General features: G+C 42.9%; 3 protein-coding genes across 4 annotated transcripts; 1 reads left to right on the top strand and 2 right to left on the bottom strand.

Moving 5' to 3' along the window:
- The first annotated feature begins 1,558 nt into the window (after positions 1 to 1,558).
- On the top strand, positions 1,559 to 6,064 carry b4gat1 (beta-1,4-glucuronyltransferase 1). Of its 2 annotated transcripts, XR_013965976.1 has the most exons (4): positions 1,559 to 1,974; positions 2,308 to 3,286; positions 3,687 to 3,975; positions 5,783 to 6,064. XR_013965976.1 is itself a non-coding variant. In XM_080792091.1 (3 exons), exons 1-3 carry the CDS (start codon positions 1,856 to 1,858, stop codon positions 3,876 to 3,878), a joined length of 1,290 nt encoding a protein of 429 aa, XP_080648217.1. In that variant the 5' UTR covers positions 1,559 to 1,855; the 3' UTR covers positions 3,879 to 6,064. The 2 variants fall into 2 exon arrangements, 1 of the variants encoding a protein (XP_080648217.1); XM_080792091.1 differs by having other exon boundaries at positions 3,687 to 6,064.
- Positions 6,065 to 8,805: 2,741 nt separating this feature from the next.
- Positions 8,806 to 17,811, bottom strand: LOC308335455 (actin-related protein 2). Its single transcript, XM_080792496.1, has 9 exons — positions 17,632 to 17,811; positions 16,432 to 16,542; positions 14,371 to 14,529; positions 12,794 to 12,923; positions 12,248 to 12,384; positions 11,796 to 11,945; positions 11,181 to 11,326; positions 10,430 to 10,562; positions 8,806 to 9,793 (listed from the first exon to the last, which is right to left on the bottom strand). The coding sequence occupies exons 1-9, from the start codon at positions 17,677 to 17,679 to the stop codon at positions 9,623 to 9,625; spliced, it is 1,185 nt and encodes a 394-aa protein (XP_080648622.1). The 5' UTR covers positions 17,680 to 17,811; the 3' UTR covers positions 8,806 to 9,622.
- A 2,348-nt stretch (positions 17,812 to 20,159) lies between these two features.
- six7 (SIX homeobox 7) lies at positions 20,160 to 26,976 on the bottom strand (the record flags this gene model as incomplete). Its single annotated transcript, XM_080792161.1, has 3 exons — positions 20,160 to 20,370; positions 20,834 to 20,997; positions 26,566 to 26,976. The coding sequence occupies 3 exons, from the start codon at positions 26,974 to 26,976 to the stop codon at positions 20,160 to 20,162; spliced, it is 786 nt and encodes a 261-aa protein (XP_080648287.1).
- Between the last annotated feature and the right edge of the window lie 442 nt (positions 26,977 to 27,418).

Genomic DNA, 27,418 nt, shown 5'->3' on the forward strand with positions numbered 1-27,418 from the left:
AACTGGGAACCTTGCGGTTCGCGGTTCCCATCCGACCTGAGCCCATGCCACAGTTACACTTTGTTTCATTATGATCCTAGACACATTTGGTTCATTTGTACATTGTCAGAGTTATAGGCCCATAAGGGTCCAATTGGTTCCTAACTATCAGTCATTTGGCCCCTCAAGGACCCCTGGGACTCTTTGAGAACCACTGCAGTAGAGGAAGGAGGATTAGGTTAAGAATCACGGCACTCCATCTTTAAGGTGATGGCCGGGCACTTGGAACAATTAACGATAAAGCCCTGCCCACCAGCGTGGAGTGGAGTATCAGGGTTTGAATCTACCCTGGGCCTAGTGCATCCACTTTGACCAAGTATCTATAGGCCTACAGCTCCTTCTAAAAAAACGTTTTTTGTTTTAATCTTGATGATTAGGCTATGGCATGAATCTGAGCTCATGAAAATCAAACCAAAAATCCTATCTCAAAATATTAGAACATTTTACGAGACCACTAAAAATGTTTTTAAATGTTTTTTTTGTGGCTTTCGTCTTTATTTTATATTTTTCATAGAGGGACAGACAGTAGGCTGACAGGAAATGGGGGATGTTGGGGTGACATGCAGTAGGCTAAAGACCGTCGGGATCGGGAGTCGAACCCGCCCGCGGCACACTGCCAGACTCGAACTACCGAAATGTCGACCATCTGAAAAGTATATTAATGTATGCAGCCAACATTTGTTCTGTGCTAGTTATTTGGATTAACATATTCCCCTGTATACAGTCTAGAATAGATGAACTATTCATTAAAATAACTTGAAGGTGAATTCCAGTGCATTTTTAAATGTTGAGGGGCATACATAGCAAGCATCCGTGTAAAATATCAACACTAGTGTATACAATATTATTACATTTCCATGCAAATTAGCTGCCAGCTGAGCTATTTGTGCCATTTGCCAGTGTGAGGTCCCTTGTTTTCATTTTGCCTGGCAGGATAAAATGTGGATTTGCCCGCAAATATCAATACAGATAAATAATACAATATCATTAAAACGACTCGTGTGATACAATTCTATTTTTTTTTTAAAAGCGCTGTAACATAAGAAATGTTATCCGACGAGGATGGGATTCGAACCCACGCGTGCAGAGCACAATGGATTAGCAGTCCATCGCCTTAACCACTCGGCCACCTCGTCCTATGAGAATCACTTCCGAGTCACGTGGGCATATAAACTCGCCTGGCAGCGCTCGCCTCTTTCTAGCCCTGCTTCGCCATCTAGTGGCGATGTCAAAGAATAGACGCTCGGTCATACCACACAATGTACTGAATTAAATAAATAGGCTGGCTGCAAATAATAAACCCCACATTTCCCTCTAGATATTTTCGTAGTCGTCTAGGTTAAAACAACAACGTGTCGATGCAATACCACCCAGCTGCAGTCTCGCAGACGAGACGTGGTCCGTGAGCGGGCCGTTTTTTAGACCTTGTTGTTGCGTGTTTCTCTCACACAATCTGGCAACAGTGAACCCTGCACAGAGGCGCATGCGCAGAGAGGGCTTGCTCCATGTTGTGTTTTGGTTTTGGAGGAGAGATAGATAGACATCCCATTGATAGAAGATAGGATGTATATAATAATTAATAACATTTAAAACATCTGAATGAGGCTTAAAGTACTCGTTTCTTTATGATCGGCAGACGACGGACGGCTCGTGACAGCAGCGTTTCCGTAACAAAAAAACAAGTTATGGGGTTACTATAGTCATCATGTGTCGAATCCCCAGCGTTACAGCTGTTGTCCTACAGTAAACACTCACCCCCGGGACCCCCCGTGGCTTCACTGGCTGACTGGATCTTTCTTTCTGGAGGAAACAAGGAATGCATCTCTCTAAGAAATGCTCTGTCTTCAAAGTGGTGCTGAGCGCTCTGCTCATAGTGGCGCTTTTACAGCTCATCTACCTGTCCTTCTTGTCCAAGTTTCACGGCAAACAGCAGCGGTATGTGTTTTTTTTAATGTTATTATTGTTTGTCTTTACATTTTAATTTAAAGAGGTTCCATTGAGGTCCTGTGACTCCTGTTGTGTATTCAATAATGGACATTATTATACACCAACATTTTAGACTCTCGTAGATGTATTTATCGATCAATACATCTACATTTTGGGCTAGAATTGAATAGTACACAGGACCTCAATCTGGAAATAAGCCATAGACTTTCTTTGGTTAATCCTTTTAGCATATTTCTTTGCATAAATCTGTACCTCTGTGCTTTTGAAAACTGTTAATATTTAATAATAATTCAATCAATCAATCAATCAATCCAAAAACAGGTACCGCTATTCGGAGCTGTTTGGCGGCTCCAAGAAGAACCCGGAGAAGAACTCCCGGAAGGAGCGCCTGCGGTACTCGCTGTCCACGGGGGGTGTCTTCGACCACAGCGGGCAGTACCGCGTCTACAAGAACCTGATCAAGAGTGACTACACGGCCAACCACAACCCGGGAGCGGACGTGGCCAACGTGAACGTCCTGGCCCTGGCCACGCACACCACCATCAACAACCTGCACCACCTGGACTCCCTCCTGGAGCGCTGGCAGAACCCGCTCTCTGTGGCCATATTCGCCCACGGGCAGGACGTCGGGTACGCCACCGCGCTGGCCTACGCCCTCAGCGTCTTCTGCCCTCAGGTGCAGGCCTTGGTGGACTTCCACCTGGTCTGCCTGTCGGGCGAGCTGGCCAGCTTCCCCGAGCAGGACCGGGAGCACTTCGAGGGGCTCGAGGACTGCCCGTCAGTGTTCTCCAGGCTCGAGACCCACCACAGGGACACGCACAGGAACTACGCCATCGGTGGGAACGTCTCGTACCCCAACAACCTCCTCCGCAATGTGGCCCGGGGCACCACGGAGTCCTCGTACGTCCTGGTCATCGACATGGACATGGTGCCCAGCGCCGACCTGCATCCGCAGTTCCTGGCCATGATCACGAGGAGCGAGCCGGACAGCAACGAGGTCTTCGTCTTGCCGGCCTTCGAGATCCGCCACGTGCGGAAGATGCCCGCCACAAAGTCCGAGCTCGTTCAGCTGTATCAGGTGGGCGAGGTGCGGCCCTTCTACGAGGAGCTGTGCCCTCGGTGCCATGCCCCCACCAACTACTCCCAGTGGGTCAACAGTCACGCCCGGGGGACGGGGCCCCTGGAGGTGGCGTACACGCTCGCTTGGGTGGACCCCTGGGAGCCCTTCTACATCGGGCCCCGCACCGTCCCCCTGTACGACGAGAGCTTCAAGCAGTATGGCTTCAATCGTATCAGCCAGGTGGGTGGCTCCCTCGAGAGACCCGGAAAATAATTCCCTGTTCATTTTCCTCATAGACTTTTCAAAAAGTATTTAACAAAGCCAACTCTAGTTGTGACAATCATGACAACAAACAATTTTTTTTGGGCCAAACAAATAATTAGAAAGAAGAAAACACTTTTTTTGTTGTTTTTCTTTGTAATTATTTGTTTGGTCCAAAATATTGTGTTTGTTGTCATTTCACAACTCGAGTTGGCTTTGTATGACGCTTAAAAGGTCTTTAAATAAATACTTTTTGAAATGTCTACTGGAAAAAATGCATCGTCATGAAAGGCGACACTCTATACTCCTCTCTTTTGATTTATTATTAAAGATAATGTTTCTCCTGTTCTCCTGTTACTACCTCCATTCTCCTCCCCAGGCGTGTGAGCTCCACGTGTCCGGGTACAAGTTCTCCGTGCTGAGCTCCGCCTTCGTGGTGCACCGAGGCTTCAAGGTGCAAGGAGAGTTCCACGCGCAGAAGGACGAGGAGAACAAGCGGAACCGTGTCCTGTTCCGTAGCTTCAAAGAGGGTCTGAAGACCAAGTACCCGACCTCCGCCCGGCGCTGCTGAACAGAAGAACCAAGGTGTAGTCAGTCGGTCACCTGTGAAAACCTCTAGCTTTGCCCGGCCGGCCTTCACATTTTTGTGGTAGCAGTGAAGAGTCAAAGTATGTAACACCCAGTGTAGCCCATTATTATAAAGCTAATAATAGCTGCCTGCGCCAGCATTTAGGCTTGGAGACCCAATTATTATGTCCTCCACTTGAAAGAGAACATACATGTCATTTATTGCTCACTAATTACGCCTGTACCCGTCACTAAGAAAGTACTTCTTGGTATTTTAGCTGAAATGGTGGATGCGCACTTTCAGCTTTGTGGTCACGTTTAGTGTCAACTAGTTTTTCCCAACCAAACCATATAACTCTGGCTTAAAAAACAAAACAAAGCTCATTGTCATTGGTTTTCAGAACTACTAGAAACTGTGGGAATTGAAGCTAATTTGACTGTAACACACTGTAAGGTCAGTATGCGTGGTAGCCTGGCGGACAAAATCCTAACTGTAAATGAGAAGAGACTAACGTACAACCCCTACTTATACTGTGTTCCGTGCGGGTGCACAAATGCACGCTGAAAATAGCAGATCTACAAGCTCACGATGCCTGCTTGTAGATCTGCTATTTACAAGTAAGTATAAATTACTTGGGCTTAACAACACGTCTTTGATGCAAATTTAACGCGAGCAAAACAGAGACATAATGACATTGTGGCATTGCTGACAAATCACTGGAGGTAAAAAACAATAAGATCACAGGATTATTAGCTTCATGTTCTATATAATATATGGCTAATTAACTATTTCCTCAGTATTCCAGGAGGCAAACAAAATGACAGAATACTATAATGCCACGTATAGCGATGGGCATTTCCTTAAATCAAATTGTAGTACAGGGCTGATAAGGTCCATGCCTTTACTTACAAGTGTAGTGTGTGTGATTTGCTACTGTAATTACTTTGTACTAGAAGAAAGGCAGTTTACCACATGGAATTAATCCTATGTCACTATTCCGGGCATGTCAGACTCGTAATAGGTGAAACTAGCAAAAATAAGGTCATTCATATATACAAGCTGTTGTATATATGTTGTAGAGCTGCTATTGTCGACAAAGAGATTTGGTATATATGGGGAAAAGGGGGTGAGGGAACCAAGTATGTATACACGGGGGACAGTCCTCAACAATGCAACTCCTTGCAACCGTTATCCGCAAATGGGCACCGACCGGTCTGCAAATAGTCAGTCCAGACCTGTGGACTGGGCTTTAAGCGGTAGAGGAGTCTCGGAGGTCACAACTTGGTCGGTCACAACAACTCAACAACATACTGTAACACATAATATGCACAAGACACACTACCTGTCCTGCTCCAGGGACCTTGCTCATTGCTGTTCTCTTTCCAGTATGTTCAGACTATTCTGCTTAAATGCATGCATTACATGTACTGTACTGTACTGTACTGTACTGTACTGTACTGTACTGTGCGTGTCATAGAGATGTGTGGGGAAACAAGTTCCACAAAAAAAACACAGTATTGTGGCAGTATCAAGGCTCATTCATTCAGTATGGATTTTCGGTGGTGAGGTGACCACCGAACTACAGCATGACGTCACAAGCCGCAGTGAATAGCAAACCACCGCCCCAGCCCTTCTCTCTGTTTTTACTCCCCACCGCTCAACGTTATTTCAGCTCCGGTGGTCACCTCACCACCGAAAATCCAGACTATGAATGAGCCTTAACAAGTACTCGACTCATGACAGCTGGTCTAAATCATCCCTGCATGAAGGGTTTGTTAAATATGCTGCTGCCCTTTGGCTTTGTGTAATCATCCAGCTGTAAAATAACTTCTGAACTCCAATGGTGGTTTATTTCAACCACACAGCACTCCATAGTTGCCCTTTTTTCTTCTTTCTTTTAATTTCAGTGCCAACGTGTGTGTGCAGTTTGACCACTAGATGGTAGAAGGTTCCCATGCCTACATTTGGAAATGGCCCGAGGAACCAAGAAAGTGGACACTAAAAAGAGTATCTTGGTTTGCGAGACAATAATATTTTTGGGTGGTTTTTAACTGTGTGTGAGATGTTAGCGACTACTGTACAATCTGAAAAGCTTGTTCCTGCCACTCGAGCACAGAACGATCGAGCACCTTCCGCAACAAGCGAACTGTGTGTCACCCTAAAGCCCGATTCATACATTGTCACACGGCGACTAAAATAGCTGACCTACAAGCTCACAATGCCTTGCGAACGCAATGTGCCGTGAGCTTGTAGGTCAGCTATTGTCGGTGCTAACCGCAGCATAGGTTAGACATAACACTTTGCCTAAGGTATGCCAGATTTAGGTACTAGCACACTGACTGGGGCACATCAGTATCTTCTTATGAATTATTTTGTAAGCCGCACGACAAAGACTGACGTTGCCCCTTCCATGCCATTGTTCTGTTCTGAATGCACTACTAGGTGAGGCTCACCTTTATTAAAGATTGAACCTTAAATTCCCTTAATTTAAGGTTGTCCCTTAATTTCCACCCTGCCAGTGTATGCCAAGTTCAAGTGTATGCCAAGTTTTAAGTATTTATTTGACTCCCCTGACTACTATATACAGTATATTTATTTTTTATTACGATTGCTTTGAGGTGTCAAGTGTTAAAATTACAAATTCCTTTTCTCTTCTTTCTTTCTTTTTGAGAGAGAGTTGTGAAAAGTAAGCATTGTGTTTATACGGTATTGCTATTGTATTTATAATATTGTGAACAAAATACTTTTTGCTTGAACTAAATGAGTGATAGTTGTTGACCACTGAGAGTAACATTGTAGCACACTATTCTATTTGTTTAATCTGAATTTTTATTTAGATTTCACAAATCCAAAATTTCACTGATTGTTTTTAAAATCCACTTAGATTCGTGTCATTGGTGTGATGTCTTTTTTGAGGTGCTTAGTTGAAAATTTGAGAATGCATTTTTTTCTTTTGTTTAAAACTTTCTTTCCGTAGACAGAAGATGATGTTTGAATTTCTATTAAATCAGTGTTTTTGATTCCTGACTACTCCCAAATAATCCTGTACTCGTTGGTGTCGGGTGTGAACCTTGTATGTAAAAAAACTAAACTCTTCCTTTTTATAATTTTAAAACATTTTTAAAATAATTAAAATAACCAATGCAACATGTTAACGTAGTAGTCTTAGTAGGGCATTAGTTTACGAAACACACATTAAAAGCTGGATATTGTAGTGATACAATGTTTTTGCCTGACAGCAACGATTTGTACTTCTACAATCAATGTATGTTGAGCATGAATACATCCAAATATACTGTTGTCATTACAGTTGTTACAGTAACATCACCCTCAGCCACCCCTTTGTCATCTACAGTAAGTACTGTAATACTATATGTGCACCAATCAATAAAATGCATCAGAGTGCATTATAAGGACACACAAAGGTCACACTCTTTATGTATAGTACAGCAGTGGTTCTCAAAATGGGGTCTGGGGACCCCCAGGGGTCCTTGAGGGAGTTCCAAGGGGGTCCCTGGCTAAAAGATAGTTAGGAACCAAATGGACCCTTAAAAGGTCTAACTCAGAGTGTACGGGTCCGTTTGGACTCTCAGAGTTAAATTAACATTGATGGATAGAAATGTCATTAAAGGTGGGTCGGTCAAACTGGGGGTCCTTGAAATTAAAATAGTTGAGAATCACTGCTAGAGCTTCTCTTATGGCATATCTTTTTAAATTGGGGGTCCGTCGGCTAATAAGTGTCAATTTGGAGGTCCCTGACACGAAGAAATTTGAGAACCGGATGCAAGTATCTCTCAATCCAATACACAATGGACTCAAGCCTAGAATGACTTCCAATGGAAAACAAACTCATTATGCTTTTTTTGGTTTACTCCCAAGTATGAAATGTTATACTTTACATTGGCCAGCAGAGGTCTCTATACAACATTAGTCAGGGATCCCCTTCATTTTCAGATTTTTAACAACAGTACAACTTTGTACTGCAGTAACTATTGTCAAGCAAATGGAAGTAGAATAGCTGAATCTGATGTCTGATGTGAGATATAAGTGTAAGAAGTCAGTGGGGGGGGGGGGGGGGGGGTATTGTGAATATTAGAGGAAAAAGTCTTAACATGTCAGGCAGTCATGGTGAAAGCTGAGTTTAATATTGTTTTTAAATGGTTTGTCTTATCAGCTTGGTGTTTGACTTAGTTTGCATAAGAGTGTAGTTCAAATTTTAGTTGTAGTTAGTTTAACTTTTTGGGGTATTATGTGGGAAAGAATGCATGACATCCAATATGATTTACAAAAACATGTTGGCATTAAATGTTTATTAAAATGAAGTTTTAATTTTGCACTGCTCATTGTAGTTTTCACTACAGTGTTTTATTTTCATTTCAGATAATGAAATGAACCCCTCCATGCACTGCTAGCCATGGTGTGTGCAGAGAATGTCTACTTGTGCCATGATGCTCCACCTGACATCTTCGTTCAACCGACATTCCCCCAGCTGGGCTATTAACCCATTTAGGCCTTTAAAAAATGTTTAAAAAAAGGTTTTCTGAAAAACCTTATGTTTCTATTCTGTATCAGTGGTGCTCAATATTTCATGTCAAGGACCCCAACAATTATATGTAATATGCCTCCGCCCCCCATCTGGAAATATGTTGTTCCAGGGAGGGACCTCCCCAGAAGCAAATATTTTAGTTAAATTGTTCACTCTCTAATAATATACTGTATATATTCAAAGATTTGAGGCACATTTTCATGATTTTTCAAAAATAGCAGACCTATAGTTTATAGTCCCCGATTATAACACGACTTAGGATATTTCCATTGGTCTTATATTCAGGCCAAAAGGGTAACTAGGCTTTACCTTGAAAATAGTACTAATACATGTTGCATGATGATGTTGCTCATTAAGAAGCCAAAGTGATTGTATTAAGCAAGCATGTACTAACTACAGTTTATTGTCAAATATCTTTTTAAATTGTGACAGACGTCAGAACAAATGGCATTTGTATTCTGCAACTGTATAGGTAATATTCAGAGTCGTATAAAACGTCTTTGTACACATGGAATTGAATCTGGATTTAAATTAATCTTTTCAGAATAATAAGATTTAACACATAATTCCGTATTATACTTCCATAACCCTTTAGCATCACTTAGCTCTTTGACGGGCCACAGTACTGAATTACAACAATCGTAAAACCCCAATTCCGTTGTCTAGAAAGAAGTTCCCTGGTTCTGTTCAGACCTTAAATAAAACAGTGGTTCTCAAAGTGGGGACCCGCCAAAATATCGGATGACGGCTAAGAAACCATCAACCCTTACAGCCTAGGTCTGTAACTCAGAGAGTGTACAAATGGGACCAAATGGGCCCTCAATTTGGTTCCATTTGTTCCATTCTCTGACTTATGGGGGTCCATATGGCCTGATGCTGTTGGATATAGTTAGTAGTAATTGAATTGCACTGTTCATAGCACTTTAAAAAGACAATAGGACAATGACCATTCGTGTCATCCCTAATCAGTGGGATTGGGCCCATCTGTGAGAGTTTATAGGCAGGAAGTGACACATTGCATTCAGATTTGATTTGTTTGAACTTCAACTTGATGCCGACATTGTTCCACGTCCCCCTGTTTTCTGATATTGCTAGTAAGAAGTAAGAAGTTGTCCCTGTCTATTCACAGATGCACACTAAACTGGGGGTTGGATCCTTTGAAATGAAAAAACTTTGAGAAGCGCTGCCCTTACAAGAGTTCTTATCTGATCCCTCCCCCAAGTTTGTCCAGCACAGAGAGGCCCTTCTCCAGGTAGTCGGCTCGGCTCAGCCAGAAGGAGTCCTTGTCCTTCATGATGTTGGCCAGCACCGCCCCGCCCAGGAACACCATGTGTTTACGCCTCGGAGGGTCCTCGATGCGGATCTTGAACTTCTACACACACAGAGACACACACAGGACAAGAGGACGGAGGTGCAAGATGTAAGCAATGTAACGTTTGGGAACCATGCACTACTCCTGTGTTGATTTCGTCGACTGATACTATGACAAAAAATGTTCGTCGACTACCTTTGGAAACTAAGTCTAAATATATTGACAATTTCGTAATATTTCAAATGTTAGGAAGGGACTAGTGGACAAGAGATCCAGTATGCCGTAAGTCATTTTACACTTGGTTGAATGGTGAAAATAGCCGATCTACAAGCTCACTCACAACGCGTCGATCTACAAGCTCGCAGCGCGTTGCAGCTTGACGCGTTGTGAGCTTGTAGATCGGCTAATTTCAGCAAGTGTAAAATCAGTCATTACGACAGCATCAAGGCCTGCCAAAATACATTTTAGTCGACTGAATCAATTGTAGATTTAGTCGACTAAAATCTTATGATATTTAGTCGACTAAAAGACGAAAGACTAACTAACATTCCAGGTGACTAAAACTAAATAAAAACTATTCAAGAGACTATCGCTAAAACTAAAATAAAAATGTGCTGTCAAAATCAACACTGCTGCTGTAAAGGACATCCTTGTGTTCTTATTGGCTTGATGAAAAATAAAGAAAATAAGTCTTACTGATAGCTTCTGAGCGTCTCCATCCAGCACCCTCTCCAGGTACAGCTGTTTGATTTCCCTCTCCAGTCGGGAGGGCAGGCCTGGGTACATGGTGCTGCCCCCGGACAGCACAATATGCTTATAGAAGTCTGCCCTGCACATATAGGACACAAGAACACAGGATGCTAAGAAAGGGGGAGGCCTATGGCGTTTTGATGGACCTTGAAATGGAAAGGTTTTGGAAAAACACCATGGTTTAGAAAAGTCTCTCAAACATTTTCATATCAAGAATTATTATGTATTTGATTTGTGTTGTTAAAATGTTCCCAAAATACCAAAAGGTGGTGCCCCTCCTATGCCCAGCCTTGTGTGTCTGCGTGTACCCCAACACAGTTTAAGCCCTTAATTTATTTACAGGGTGCAATTAAAAACCTTTTACTTGCACTATGTAAATAAATTAAGGGCTTAAACTGTCTCCAGTTCCTTCCTTCCTCCTGCTACCTCCTCCTGCTACCCTTTTGCCAGCAGATCTACAAGCTCATAGCACGGCACTCTGTGCCACGCTATGAGCTTGTAGATCTGCTATTTTTCAACAGCTAAAGTATAAAATAATGGTTACTTAAAAATCTAAAGCGACACAGATGCGTTAATAAGAAAGCAGTACAATTCTAGAACCCTAAGTACATTTTAGTATGCACATGTAGCGGTAGGTAGGTAGGTAGTGTGTGGTCAGTGCGGCACACTAACTAACTGCGCGGTGTGTGTCTCTGACCTGAGGTCAATGTCGGCGGCCTGGATGCAGTTGAAGAGCAGCTCGGCCACCCCTGCTCCCTCCACGTTGATGAGGTGGGGCTGGAAGAGCGCCTCGGGGGCGCCGAACCTCTCGCCTCCCACCATCACCTGCCGGCCGTCGGGGAGCTGCAAACACAAAAGGTTGTTGACTCACTGGGAGGATAAATGGTAAATGGAGCATTTATATAGCGCCGCTTTACAGAGATTGTGCATTACATTCACCCATTCATAGATGGCAGCGGAAACCATGCAAGGCACCAACCAGCACATCAGGAGTAATTAGGGGTTCAGTCTTGCTCAAGGACACTTCGACACTAACTCTGGGGGAGCACGGGTTTGAACTGGCAACCTTGCGGTTAACATCCGAGCACTCTACCCCTGAGCAGTGGTTCTCAAACTTTTTCATGTCAGGGACCCCCCAAATCGACATTAGCCTGCGGACGGATAATGTTTTGTCCCTGGCACAACAACATCTTGAGATGGGGGGCCATATACATATCAATTTGGGGGGTCCTACTTGACAAGAAAACGTTAGCTACCATGTATGACTCGACCAGAACGCTGGTCTCGGTCGGTGGCCAGCCGCTGCTCCTACCATATATGACTCGACCAGAACGGTGGTCTCGGTGGCTAGGCGCTGCTCCTGCTCGATGTTGTATCCCACGTAGCACAGCTTCTCCTTCAGCATCCGCACCGTCTCAAAGTCAGCCGAGTGGTTGAAGGCGTAACCTCTCAGCAGCAGCAGCTGATGGAACCATGGACAACAAGAGAGAGGTTCAAGGGATAGCTCTACACTCTGGGGTAGCCCAAGTTCGAACTGGCAATCTTGCGGTTACGGTTACCATCCAGCCACTCTACCCCTGAGCCACCGTCGACTTTCTCAAACTGGGGTTTGAGAAAGTCAGACGTCCACGCATGTCTTATTACGCCTAACGTGCTAAAAGCATTTCTGTCTGCAGTTCATTCATAACAAAAATCAAAAAATCAAATATCCTCGTTCAAATTCAAGAGGCCCTCGATTTGACAACGTCCCCGGCATGCTCTCACCTTGATGAGGTAGCGTGTGATGTCACGTCCTGCTATGTCCAGCCTGCGTGTGAGGTGGGGCAGAGAGAAGCCCTCGTAGACGGGACAGATGTGGGTCACTCCGTCCCCAGAGTCCACCACCACGCCCGTCAGTAAGCCTGTACAATACACACCAATGACACCATCCATTCCCAGAGGATCAACACTACACAGGCCTCATCTCTGTCCAGTGAAAACCTCATATGAAGCAGGTTATATAAATTATCTGAAACCCTTTACTTGTACTTTCTGTTGTAAAAGCGCTCAAATGTTCTTCTCTCCTACCTTGATCCCCCCAAATAGGCAAATATGGGGCGGGACATTGCAGGGGAAGAAAATTGAATACTGAGAGGGACGAGACTAATATCCACGCAGTGATATTAGTATCGCTACGCCAGGCTAGTGATGTATAGGCATGTCACAATTATTGACATGCCTTGACATACTTAAAGGGTTATTCGGGTCAACTCTTCATCGTCAACTAATCATTTCATGAGCATGTCATCATCATGGATGTGGAGCGCTTACCCTGAGCATACAGAGTGAGAACTGCCTGAATGGCCACGTAGATGCCATGGAACTCGTAGGTCTCAAACATGACCTCTGTAATCTTCTCACGGTTCTTGATGGGGTTCATGGGCGGCTCAGTCAGCAAGACCTGCAAGAGGAAAGCATGAATGACCATAGCGGTGGTTCTACAAATCTGACCAGATTTAACTGAGAGCCTGCCGTTGCACAAATTCCAGGAGAAAAACTTTTTTAGTTTTAGTTTTTTCCAAAATTAGTTAATAGCACAGGCAGACCAGTGGCGTTTCCAGGAATTACATTTTGGGCAGGCAAGATGTGTTAATTGTCGACCCCCCCCCGTGCACAATCGTAGCACTAAAGGTTCTCAAAGAGATATACCTGCTCTCAACATTGTGAAACAACTTCATCACCTAGAACAGATGACCTATTCTTTAAGACTGCAAAAAGAGCTGGGTGAAAGAAGATGGGAGAAATGGACAGAGTACTTAGCTGGGGGGGTGGATGTGGAGTGAATATGGGCGGTGTCTTTCCAGTTGTCATTTAATGTAAAAAATAAAAAAAGAAGAAAAAAATAATAATCTGTAATATGTATCGTTGTTGTACATCCCATGACCTCTTGTTTTATTTTATTTTGTTTTTTGTCTTTTGTTTTTATTCAGTTTTCTTTTACTGCCGATATTTTTGTCATATTGTATGTCTTGTTTGTCTTTGGTGTCTATTTTGGCTATTCAAAAATTCAAAAATAAAGAGTTTAAAAAAAAAAAGAGATATACCTGCCAGACGAGTAGGATACAAAGGCTGAAAGGCATGCATTTACATTCCATTGGGTGATTGAGGGTCGCGCTCTACCGCAACGGCCAATCAGCTGTTCACTAATAGTTCTCAGGTCTTGTTTTTGCCCTCTCTTTTTTTCTCATTGTATGGATTTTGGCCAGGCAGAAAAAGGATTTGGACAGGCGGACGCCTGCCCTCGCCTTATTGTAGATACGTCTCTGAGGCAGACTCTTCACATAGTAGAGCATGTCTGAAATAAGTGTCAGAGCTGAAATCGACATGTGAATATGAAATGAATGCTTAAACATGTAGCTAGGTGTAATGTTAGAGACCACAGAAGTGAACCTTTCAAGAAAAAACGAAAATTCAAAGACATCCAATGGCAGTCCCTCAGTCAAATTTGGTCACAAATGTGTGCTCCAGAGACCCTCAGGGTTCCTTGATCGGGTGGACCCTAGCATGACTTTGAGAGTGTATCCATGTAATCCATTTGGTTCCATTTGTTCATTCTCAGAGTTACTGGGGTCCTTGAAATTAAAAGGTTCGAGAACCATTGACTATGGTAACATTATTTTACGTTTTATGTTTTATTCAGTTTATTTTTAATGTTTATTTGTTCATTTGGAACGGATCCGCATTAGTTGTCACCTGAACGGCAACTAGTCTTCCTGTGTACGTCCAAGACAACAATATTCATTAACCATTTATAAATAAATAAAAACATCAAAAGTGCTTTGCATCTCTTTGCCTACTATTTATTGTATTTATATATTTATTCATCACACTCCCAGTCTTTAGTGTACCTTGCATTCTGGCGGGTTGATGTCCAGGCGCTCGGGGCCAAAGGTGTAGTCCCAGAGGTGGAGCATGTCCTCCCAGCTGCGGACCATGCCGTTGTCCATGGGGTAGGACACCTCCAGGAAGGACCGGCACTCACTGGCTTCATCCCCCACCATCAGGTCCTGCATGGAGGAGAGCAAGTTATCATAACTATACTGGCTTCATCCCCCACCATCAGGTCCTGCATGGAGGAGAGCAAGTTATCATAACTACACTGGCTTCATCCCCCACCATCAGGTCCTGCATGGAGGAGAGCAAGTTATCATAACTACACTGGCTTCATCCCCCACCATCAGGTCCTGCATGGAGGAGAGCAAGTTATCATAACTACACTGGCTTCATCCCCCACCATCAGGTCCTGCATGGAGGAGAGCAAAGCTTCATTCATAACTTATCATAACTACTCGGGCGGCAGTGGATCAGGGGTAGAGTAGCCTGGGGTCCACCTATGCTTTCTATGGCATAGGCAGCTCCCGGCAGGATCCGCCCGACGCAGCTGCGCGACATGAGACTAATTAATTAGAGCGACAGAGAGAGAGGAGTGTGTGTGTGTACGTGTGTGCGTCAATTCAAAGGTGCAGACGATCAGAAATCAGCAGAGAGTGATTGACGTTTGCGCTACTGTATGACGTATTGAAGTGAAGATATGCCAGGGATCCCCATAAAAGAAGATTTGTATGCCTCTAGCAGTGATTCTCAACCAGTTTAATTTCAAAGACCCCCAGTTTGACATGCATTAGTCTACGAACCCCCATTTAATGGCATTTCTATCTCTGGGACTCCAATGTATATTGTAAAATGAATGTTAATTTAACTCTGAGAGTTAAATTCCATTTGTACACTCTCAGAGTTACAGACCCATAAGGGTCAATTTGGTTCCAAACTATCATTTAGCTGGGGACCCCCTGGAACTCCCTCAAGGACCCCACTTTGAGAACCACTGCCGTAAAGGACATGTGCTGCTCTGTCCTGCGTGGTTTACGTGGGCGAGAGGTCGGGGGATGACCAGGCTGACCTCAGTCTGTGTGACTGAGCACTGATCTGGGATCACTGGTCAGGTCATCTGATTAACAAAACTTAACTCTGTCTTAGGAGGCCAACAGGTGCCAAAGCAACGCTCTGCTTCTCTGAGACACTTTAACTTATACAAGCTCATAAGGTGTGACAGATCAGGTGCTAGGTCACTGGGGGAACAGGATTTAAGTGGTTGGCTTTTGTATTCGATACGTGTCGTGTAGTACACGTATAACGACTGAAACAAGTACCTATCCAATTGTAACTCACCTCGTGGTTTATATAATTGCTATAGGGATGTCCCGATCACGTTTATCATTTGATTTTGAGTATCTGCCGATACCGATTTTTCACGCTCCGATATTTATATTTTTATAGAACATATCACAATAGTCCAATATCCAAAATCACAGACAATATCCAGTCTAATATCATGATATGGATATAATATTGATACTAGGGATGTCCCGATGGCGTTTGAGAATATACGGTTTTTGAGTGGTGCAACCACTCCTACAACCAGCAATGTCAGTGACGTTCACCTATGTATGTGACGTTAACCCATGCACCTATGTATGTGTGAGCATGCACCAGTATGAGTACCGGTAGGGGCGCTGTTGTGCCATGCAGAAACAGAGAGAGAGAGACAGTGCTGACAGACTGTTGCCTGCTAATGAAAGAGAGAGAGAGAGAGGAGGGGGGGGGAGTTGCACGGAGTTGCACCACTCGGTTCACACTGGTGTGATTTTTAAAATAGTAAAAAATGGCAAATTAGTTTAGGGATAAGGATAAGGGATAAGGCAAGATATAGCCCACAGACTTCATAATAATGTTACTGGCCATAGGGTGCAAATTTCAAATTGTTACTACAAATACTAACATTGAGTGACTGCAGTCTCTTCCAGAGGTGAAATGTCCCTTTAACGGCAAGTCAAACTGCACTGTATACAAGTGGTTCAAGCAGTGTGTGAAGAAGATTACGACGTCTGAATCCTCCGCAGTGGCCTCACCTTTATCTCGATGTTGCCCACTTTGGTGGTGGATCGTATGATGGGGCGACCCACCATAGCAGGGAAGATGTGCTCTGGGAAGTTGGAGCCAGCAAAGCCACACTTGACAAACTGTGGATGAAATAAGAGGAAACATGAGAGCTATAGGTACAGGCAAAGTTCAAGTTGGAAGCTTTTTTTTTTTTTTTTTTGCTCTTCACTTCTCTCAAATAATTTCAGTTCCTATTTCTTGATAGCGTGCTGTCACAACAGTCACAGTACAAATTGCCAATGACTGGTTTTCTTTTTCCATTTATTGTGTGAAATATGATTTTGGAAAAAAAAAAGGTTTCTGGGAAAAATTGCTGCAGCATTGTTTGATAACACATGATTTGGATTATTATTGAATTGTAGCAGTTTGACATCCATGCATGGCTATTCTCTGGATTGTCTCAACTTGTCTATTTGTATTTGCCCATGAGACACATTCCATAGCCTGAGGGTTTATTGCAATGCATTCCAGTGTGTGTCTACAATCGGTAGCATATACTAAATGTTTCTGATGTTTGTGGATTACAGTAGACAGCTGGTCTGATTGAATGGTAGGCATATGCTATAGTACAGTAAGTACACTAAAGTAACTTGAATGATACATTGCCTATAATGTAATATCAAGAGGTTTATGGTGGAGCCTGACACCTGGAAACTCTTTCTTCCTGTTTCTCGGCCAATGGGGGCTCACTTCCAAACATCACAACCATGTATGGCAGTGTGTGCAGGTAGGAGTTGTTGGACAAATGACAAGTCCAGACAGATGTGGTGGTGGAATCACTTCTATCCACTGTGTGCAACTGTCTAATACTGTACACGCCCTGCCTGTCTGCAACTTCTCCACAGTAGACAGTTATGACAAAAATGGTCCAGTAGGCAAAGGGTTTTGTCTTAAATTAAGCATTTGACACAAAATATATAACATGCATTTAATAAATAATGGTTTTCTATTAGGAAAGGCAAGTTATCTCATGAATGCAAAAAAAAATTGTTTACAGTTTCTGTACATGGTTATTATTCATAAAATAGAACATAATCCACTGTAGAAATGACAATGGCTGATGCAAGATAATGTAGCCTATAACTATTCTGTATTGCCAGAGCTGTCAGTTTTAACTACAACCAAAGTTTCAACTTCAAAGCGGATTATTATGATTAATTCAACGTTACCCCAGTGCCATTGTCACAGACCACCACCTTCCTTCCCTCGCTGTCCATGTTCAGTGTTATTATTCCCTCCCGTCAGGAGGAGAGGAACACCCGTCCTGGCTGCAGCTGCTATATTAATATGAAGTGTGAAAAGTGTTCAATATTACATAAATATTGAGCAGAATCCTCGCTCCCTGTAACTTCTTCGTGAATGGGCGGTGGGAGGGAACTTTGGAAGGAGGGAGTGAGTGTACGTACCGACGAGGAATTCAAGGAAGGGCCTAATGCAGGTATACAGCAGCACCCCTGCATGTCATGTTGAACGCTTCGTTTGTTTAGGTCAAAAATAATAACAAATAACAAAATTAATTCGTGCAAGCAATGGAATGGTAGTTTGCACACCTGGTAGAGCAGAGTAGAGTTTGTAGTAGCTCTGTCTGGTCCAGTATAACTGGCACTGCTCCAATGCTGAAGGCTAGAGCTATGGACCATCCGACCAAAGCTAAGTTTGTTTGTAGCATAGGCCTATTCAACGCAAGTTGGGGATAATAATAGGCTACCATAAAACCTCGAATTATTATTTCCCTAAATTCACCCCTTCCATGCAGTTCCTGTTATTTAGAAGATTTCAAGTAAGTTAGAGCCTACATCATCCTGTATTACTCGACACCCAAGTATATTTGAGCCATATTGCATTGCTTAATTGCTTAATAATTTACTGTGCCATACAAATTGCAGCTTTAATGTGTAGTGGGAAAAGAAAGCGAAATGGGTTAAGTTCAATCTTCATTTCAGACCAGTACTGACAACATGTTTTAACAAAGTTAACATTTGAACAAAGTTGCTTTTTGGTTAGCCAACTGGTCCATAGCCCTAATCAATGCATCTATCATAGAAGCATTAGGGATATGGACCAGAGCTACTTATTGGTCAAATACCCGGATGTCTCAAAGAATAGATACAGTAGGTGTGCCAGGGATTCCCAATATTATTATTATTTATTTTTACACTGGAGAGAGTGAAACCTATTAGGCCTATCTGAATACTCATTTTCATTTGGCCAACTTATAGCACAGTCTCTCTTTTGGCTAACGTATGGCAAGTGAAATAACGGGTAAATTCAACCAGGCTTAGTCCAACCACTACTAAAAATTGTGGTAATTCTGTCCCTCGTTTAGCTGGAGACCCCCTGCTGCTTCCTCCTCAAGCCAAGGTCACTGGCCCCCGCGTCCCTGCCTGCCTGCCTTGAGAAGCACTTGCCTGCCCTACTTCTAAGGCAACTGAAAACTCGAGACACCCACAAGGTTGGATAAAAATAAGTTCATTTATTTACATAAAACGTTTACAAAATACACATTTTTCAGTGAAATGCAGCGATGTGTTTTTATGCGTTATGGTGATGGGTATATATAAGACATGAAAACAGTTGCAGGCCTGTGTCATTTTGATAAGGTATGACTAATAGGTCTCACTGTGAATGTTAAATAGGCACATTTAAAGTTAGTGCTTCAATTCCTCTCCGTTCCTTCATCATTGTTTGAGATGTTTCACCTTCATTATGTTCACCCTTGCAGGTGTTTCATCAGCACGGGAAAGCATTTCAGAAGACAACTTGTCAAACAGCAAAGGAGAGGAGAACAGGTAAATTAAGAAAGTGTAAAACAGTGGGGTGAAATTTAACTGGGGGTTAGAAAGTAGTTTTAATTGTAAAAGAGTTAGTTCTTGGTTCCTCTTTAAGGCAGTGAAAATCAGTCCTGTTTTCACCATTGACTTTAGCGTATATAGCCTGGCTATCACTCAAGGCATTGATCATGCAATGGGTGCGCCTCCCTGAACCGCTGTCAATAAGAAATGCACTCTGTAATGTACATGACGATTTGAAAAATATCTACCTAAAGAACTTAATATAACGTCAACAATCAAGTCATCTAGAGACATCCGTGGGCATTATTTCTATGAATATGTTTCCTGAGATGTAGAAGTACCCACGTAACATTGTCTATCTACAGTTTTGATTAAATACAGTCATTGTTTAGCTCAGTCGGCACTATAGGCCATTTTCACAGCAGCCATTTTGACATGAAATAGTATGGTAAAAAAATACAGTTGTAACAATTAAGGTTGCATTCATTCAGGTCAAACAGAGACAGGGTTCTGCTATAGTGCATGTAGACTCACTTGAAAGGCTCTGCTGAACTAAATGTAATATTATTAAAACGTATAGGCTATTAGCATTATCGGCAACACCTGTGTTTACCCTACAATTTAGGCCTAATGTTAATATGGCTGCCGTATATAGTACAGTCACGTCGGACATTTGTGTTTGTTTAAGTGCATGTCGTTTGTCTGTTGTTCCCTCATAATGTTCACGTCATAGACAACAACCGCATCACGTCCCAGCTCTAGAACAGCTTTGGAATGTCTGCAGTCAGATAGTAGTATGTTCTTCAATGTCAGTCCATCCTTCTTTCTTTACATAGCCGCTGATGCTGTGATGACAGGCGCCATTAGGGTCCCAGTGGGGCAAGAAACAAAAAGCCACGCTCTCCTCAGGGCTCAAACTCACTGTCACTACTGACAGAGATCTCGGGTGTGGAGGCCCCTGTCCTGTGTGGCTCGGTGCCTGTGCTGCAGTCACTGGCCTCGGGGCTTCCTGGGTGGTGAGGGTAGGCAGGCCGAAGGTGGGTGTGGTGGTGGCGGCGGTCCTGGGAGCCATCGGGGGAGCTCTGGGAGACCATGAGGGAATGATCTTGCTGCAGTCTGCAGGGGTGAAGGGAAAGAGACAATAGTCATCATGCTTTTATGACTTACGCCCTGAGCTTGTCATTTTATGATTTTAGATATTGCCTGTATACATGGCGCTGCCCAAAAATAGGGGCAACAAAGACACATTAGAAAGAATGTTAGAAAGTGGTTGAGAGTCCCTGAACTGAATGAGCAGGTTGGTAGAACTGTGTGTGTGTGTGTGTGTGTGTGTGATTTAAATCTGTAAACTCACAAGTGACGAGTCAAGTGCGACATGATTATATGAAGCATGTTTGATCAATAAAACTGGACAAATGTGAGTGTGGCGACATCTTGACAGCCCGAGTCTTTTAGTCACCGGTTGTTGGATTGGCGAGGGTTTAAAAAGTCTTTAACGTTTCACTGGATGCAGACAGACAGTGAAAGGCAGTGAATAATTAGGAGGACTGGTGTAGGTCATCATGTTTCTGAGACATACCTATTCTTTGCCGATGCAGCTCGGTCTCTTTGTCGCCGGTTCTTGAACCAGTTGCCGACCTGTGTGGGCGTGAGACCTGTAGCCTGAGCCAGGTGCCTCTTTCTGGACGGGTTGGGATAGGGGTCTTGCAGGTACCATTCCCTCAGCAGGCTGCGAGTCCTCTCCTATGAGAAACGGAGACAATGGTGGATGTTTTAGGTTCCAGGCCGCTCCGTGTTCAAAATGATTAGATATGTACTACCGATGTGTACCATTGTTTTACTTCCCTAGTTCGATACCTATAACCTGCGTATTGGTCGATACCGATCCGATAGCAGTGTGTAATTGAAAGATGAAATCACGCTACAGAAACAGGAGATAGGCTCGTGCCCTATGGCCCTATCATGGCTCGTCAAGGCTTACTTACACAGAACCTCAGAAGTCACAGTGTGTGGAAACGGATCTCATTCATAATATGGTATAAGCCGCCAGTGAGTCAGTTGACTCGCCGTTATGAAAACCGTCTCATCAAACACCGCTGAGAATAATCTGGCAGATGATCTCTCGCCGAAGTGGTCTTAATCTCATTAAAGTGGATTTATAAATAGTGTGTTGATCATAATCTACAGGAGGAGCGGTGTACGTAACATATGTATATCCAGTAAATTGGATAATGCTAAGGGCTTATGGTGCTGGTAAAGGCCGTCCCTTATGAGGTTTAAGGAGAAGGGTCTGTTACACTTGTGAGCAATGCTGCATTCATACTTCCAAATGTGTTGGTTTAGCCAATTTCAGCCATTGATTCATTGAATACTTTATTAGCACGTTTATTTAACAGCAGATGTAGTACAGTCGAATGTTATGCTAAAGGCTTGTTTCCATTGTTTCCACATGGCGTCCCTATTTTGGGCATGTCATTATAGGCGGAAGTGGTCACAAATATTCAAATGTTTAAAAATATATAGCCTATTACAAGCTCAAATTACTAAGTATTGTACGTGTAGATATGGATATTTTCACTATTGTTTTACTTTACTGTATGTGTACACAGCCACAAAGATTTTTCCCCTTTTTTTGCTACTACTTTGCCCTACCGCTCACCCTTACAGCATTTAACAGGCTTGATCTTTGAACCTTGAAGGCTACCTCCAGTTTGCTGTCCAAAGCAGTAGAATCATTGGTCTTGCCTGCCTTAGTTGGAAGGTCTCACTCCACAGTTTTTGAGAATAGAGCGTCGCAGTCCAGCCCCCTACCAGGGCCCAGGAAATGATTTCCATTTTCCTCATAGACATTTCGAAATGTATTTATTTAAAGACCTTTTAAGCCTCGTACAAAGCCAACTCGAGTTGTGAGAAATCATGACGACAAACACATTTTTTCGGGCCGAACAAATAATTAGAAAGAAGAAGAAAACACATTTTTTCTTGTTTTTCTTCTTTGTAATTATTAGTTTGGTCCAAAATATTGTGTTTATTATTGTCATGATTTGTCACAACTCGCTTAAAAGGTCTTTAAATAAATACTTTTTGAAATGTCTATGGGAAGAATGCATTGGGAATTATTTCCTGGGCCTGGCGTCGTCATGAAAGGAGGCAGGACTGCGACGCTCTATTGACAACCTGCTAGTATAGTCTCCTTCAACGGCCTGTATTGGCACCAAATGGAAACTATTTCCATATTTCCTTCCAAGTACTCTCTTTCAAATGTTTTTAGAACATTAGATCCTGGTATGGCATGCTAACATTGTGTGTTAGTGGCTAACTTAGCATCCCCCCCAAAACAATCTTATTTTCTCTTACATTTTTATCACACGATTTTTGTAACCCATTTTTTTCAACTGTCTAGTAGTGTAAACCTGGGCGCTACACTCCCTCTGCCAACCTGGGGAGAGCAACGGCTGACCTCATGTTTCTTTCAATCCAGTCCAAGCTGCTTCTTTTCACCAGTTTAGAGACCAGGATTACGGCATGTTTTTTGTGAGGGTACCACTACCTACGTAGTACCAACCCCATCCCAATCATTTGAACCACTTTTCTTTAATACACTGCTATTTTTTCAGCGCTTTGTGCCGCTTTTTGGAAAAAAGATGGCTAAACAGGTGGAGTTAGCTGGTTTGGCAGATAGTTTGAGGATGCAATGGAGTTATGAGGTTTTCGCCTTGCACTTTTTAATACTTTCGATTGGTTCAATATTGTTTTAACCAACACACAGACATAAAGGGTGTTCAATAGCATAGATTGATGCCGAAAACCTCAAAAATGGAGTTAGGTGGTGGACAGCAATATGCGGTATATATTAATTTAATTTAAATCTTCTCTTCTCGGGGTCCCAGCTGGCATAAAACCTTTTCGGATGAGGGTCATTGGCCAGAGAACTAACTGATGTATATTACTGGATCATTCATTCAGCAGTAGTACATCCAGTGTTGATTTTGACAGCACATTTTATTATTTTATTTTAGTTTTAGTCATATAGTCTCTTGAATAGTTTTCATTTAGTTTTAGTCACATTTTTGTCACCTGGAATGTTTTAGTTGACTAAATATCATACGATTTTAGTCGACTAAATCTAGTTGATTTAGTCGACTAATATGTATTTTGGCGGGCCTTGATGCCAGCGTAATGACTGATCTTACACTTGCTGAGGATAGCCGATCTACAAGCTCGGCTATTTTCAGCATGCAACCAAGTGTAAAATGACTTATACTGGATCTCTTGTCCACTAGTGCCTTCCTAACTTTTTAGTCTAGTTTTTATTTGTTGATGAAATTGTCAATATATTTAGTCTTAGTTTTAGTCATCATAGCTTAGTTTTAATTTAGTTTCCATTTAGTTTTCGTCAGTGAAAAAAGGTATTCGACGAACATTTTTTTTGTCATAGTATACTATTTAGTTGACGAAATCAACAGTGGGTCCCACCTGAGCTCTTGGCCCTGGGATGAAACCTTCTTAGCGCTGCATGTGCAACAGATGGCTCGCTTGCCTGCCTGCAGACCACAGACCACTTTCAGTATATTGTCTTCAGAGCTCTGAATGCATGGCTACATTACAATTTACAATTCAGGCCAAGCTTACATTCAGCTCAGACAAAGCTCATAATATACTATACTGACAGAAATGAAATAAGTCCTTTTTCTTCTCTTCCTTTTCTTAACCCATTCTGGGTGGGAACCCCTTTTGGTGTTTTAACCTTTCTGGACAGGGTTCTGTACAGTATGCACAGTATTCCAAAAAATATATAATACTTTGATGCTGCTATATAAATATTTGAAGTTTTTCCAGAAAACTTACGTCAGGATTTAGAAGTGGTTTTTAGAGTCGGCCTCAGTCTTAATACACTTGGTTTCTTCCTTTTCTTTATGTAAAGCTACTTTTGGTACTTAGAAATTATAGCTCTATAGAGCACCGAAGTCCTGACGTCACTGTCAGTAGAGGGCGCCAGTTCACAGGTTTGTGTACTTATTTGCATTGAAATCCCCATAGGGGGATTTTAGATCTCTTTATTCTATTCATATAAGAAGTAAGAACTGTGTTTGAAAAATAAACCGATCATCCCGGCCTTTTCACTCGTATGGATATGAAGCATCGACTGAAGGTGGAAATTTACAAATATACCCAAAGAGTAACACAATAAGCGCTAGAAACGGGTAGACTGCACAACAGAAACTGTTAATTACGTTTTATTTTATTTAAATTATTGATATTTAATGTTTCGTGGTTACTACGAGTCGAGTCACTGCCAGCTGAGCTTACGACAACGAGGAATCTCAGGAACGCAATGTGTTGACAGCTGGGCATGACGTATATTAGCATGCTTTCATATCCTTATCCACATTAATTCCATTTTCTCCAGAAACTGGCTGTATCAATTATGAATGGACATCATTAACGACTCGCAGCACTGTGAGCACGCACCCCCTGACAGAAAGGTCGGGATGATCAGTTTATTTTTCAAACACAACGACCTAAAATTCCCCTATGAGGATTTCAATGCAAATAAAAAAATACATAAACCTGTGGACTGGCGCTCAGACTTTGGTGCTCTATATCAGTGGTTCTGAACCAGTGGTCCATGCCGGGGACCACCAGTGGTCCTTGAGGGGGTTCCAGGTGGTCCCCGGCTAAATGGTTGGTAACCAAATGGACCCATCTGTAATTCTTGAGTATAACATTAAAACAAACCAAATGGATTTGTTTGGATGGATTTTACACTCAAGAGTTAAAATATTGTTAAACATCTGCATTCATTTCTTGTTAATTTACAAGAAGTCTACACAATAAGAGAATGTAGAAGAATTGTTATTTTGATCGTTTGCCTGTTATCTCTCCTAATGGCACCAACATCAATACAGCATGGAATGGAACTGTGGACATATTCTCTAGTTGTGGGTCTGCAAGATGAAATCTCGTCAAATGGTGGTGCGTGGCTCAATAATGCAGAATAAATAATGGGCCTTCATATGAAAAGGGTTGAAAATCACTGCTCTATATAAATCTTTGCTTATTATTACAAGTTGTCACTACCAACCTGATAGAAAGTAGACCAGCCTGTTTCGCAAAGCTGGTTGAAAAAAGATATTTATGTTTTATCATCTTCATCATTTATGCTTGTTACATTTTAGATAGGCTACTGGTGGTTTGAATGGATCTACCTTTTGGACACCCCTGACATAAGGCGATAGGAAGCCTTTATAAATGCGGCACGTTGGACTGTAGCTCCATAAGTAACTGATCTGACCTTCCCCCAGACAGGTCCTGATCACTTTACAAAACCTACTCTCCTGACATGCAGCAGATCTCTGACCTTGCAATAGGACACCAGCAGGTCTAATGTGCTTTAACCTGCAGCTCAGCAGGCATGGAGGATCACCCCCGGGTTCATAGCATTATCATCTTAAGAGCTCAGAAAGCCAGGCTGCTTGATACACCCACCCACCCACACCACGGAGTCCTATACTGGTTTTAAAGTATATCGGCTAATGTATGTTAGACACGTGAATCGTTATGTGTCTCATTGGTTAGCTTTCATCATTCAGGATAAGTGGTCGGCCTCTAATCTTGAGGAGTAAACGGTCTGTGACACCCATCAAATCTATATAACTTCCCTTTACATGTGAAACCTTTTAATGGTTTTGGGAGAAATCTGGGTGAGGTTGGAGCAGAAAAATCCACAGGCTAGCCTACTATACTATACTTGTACTACAACATACTATGCTGGATCTCAGGGACCCTCGGGGGTTCCTTGAAGAAGGGGTTCCAAATGGACCCTTGCAGGACTGTATAGATGGAACCACTTGGTTAAATGACCATTACCTTATGTTATTATTGGCAGCCCTTGAAATTGAAAGGTGAATCACTCCCTGTACAAGGATTGTCGCTTAAAATGATCTAGCCCTGAAACATGACTGTCATAATCATGACAGCGTCTGAATGTGAAGTTGTGAACCATGGCTAAATCAAATCCACAGTGTTAATCTATCCATGTATAAAATCTGAGTGTAACTAGGCTACAAATTTAACCACCACTTCTACACTCAGAGTTACATTAACACTATAGCCCTGAAACATGACTGTCATAATCATGACAGTGATGTAATGTTTCAGGACTAGCTGTTACAGTGTTACTGTGTTAATGTAACTCTGAGAGTGTACGAGCGTCGTCATGTCATGGCTACATTATTAACAGTAACACTGACTGTTTTGAACATGGGGAAAAATACTATAGAAGGGGGGGAAACGCACAATTGGACTCACCTTAAAGCAGTGCGTCTTCTGCTCTCCGTCCCAGATGGTGCGGGGCAGGGGGAACTTCTTTCGGATGCGGTACTTCTCCACCGGTCCCAGGGGTCTGCCCCGGAGCCTCTCCGCCTCGCGGTAGTGCGCGTCCAGCCACAGGTCCTGGAGCTTGGCGTGCGACTCGCGCGTAAAGCGGTGCGTCTGCAGGATCTGATAGAGACCCTCGAAGTTCCCCCCGTGGAAGGCGACCAGGGCTCGGGCTCGCATCACGGACTCCTGTCTGTTGAGAGCCTCGCCGGCGGTGCCGGGCACGGCGGCGGGCAGCGACCACAGGAAGCGGCCGAGGCGCTCCATGTCGCCGGTCTCCTCCAGGTTCTCGCATACCCGAGCGACCTGCTCCGGCGTGAACATCGGCAGCACCGGAAACATGTTTCCGTGTTTTGATTGTTGTTGTTCGGTCAAAGAGAGGCAGTCTAGACTAGTTTAAGGAAATGTTATTTTGCTTTTGGTTTGAAGGCGCATCGCATGTTCTATACCCAAACCGCGCGTAAAAAGCTCCCGTGTGCGCACACAATACCGTGCGCCTTCTGGATTTTTATGAAACTGATACACGTTCGTCTGTATACTCTTCTTAACTTAAGCAATAGTCACATGTAATCGGCATCGACGGCATGACTTCCTTTTGTAAATTGCTTCTCCCTTTGCCAGCCCCAGTAGCCTATATTCGTGCTACCGGGAAGCAATAAGTTGTGGCCGAGCCGATACAGTACAGGTCCTACTCCGTCTCCTAGGAGGAGTTGTGGCTATTATAGTAGTAAAGAAATAAAGCCAGGAGTCAATCTGTATTTATAGCTCGATACAATTAGCATCG

The sequence above is a fragment of the Protomyctophum bolini genome, assembly GCF_963924005.1.
Source record: "Protomyctophum bolini genome assembly, chromosome: 20".
NCBI lineage: Eukaryota > Metazoa > Chordata > Actinopteri > Myctophiformes > Myctophidae > Protomyctophum > Protomyctophum bolini.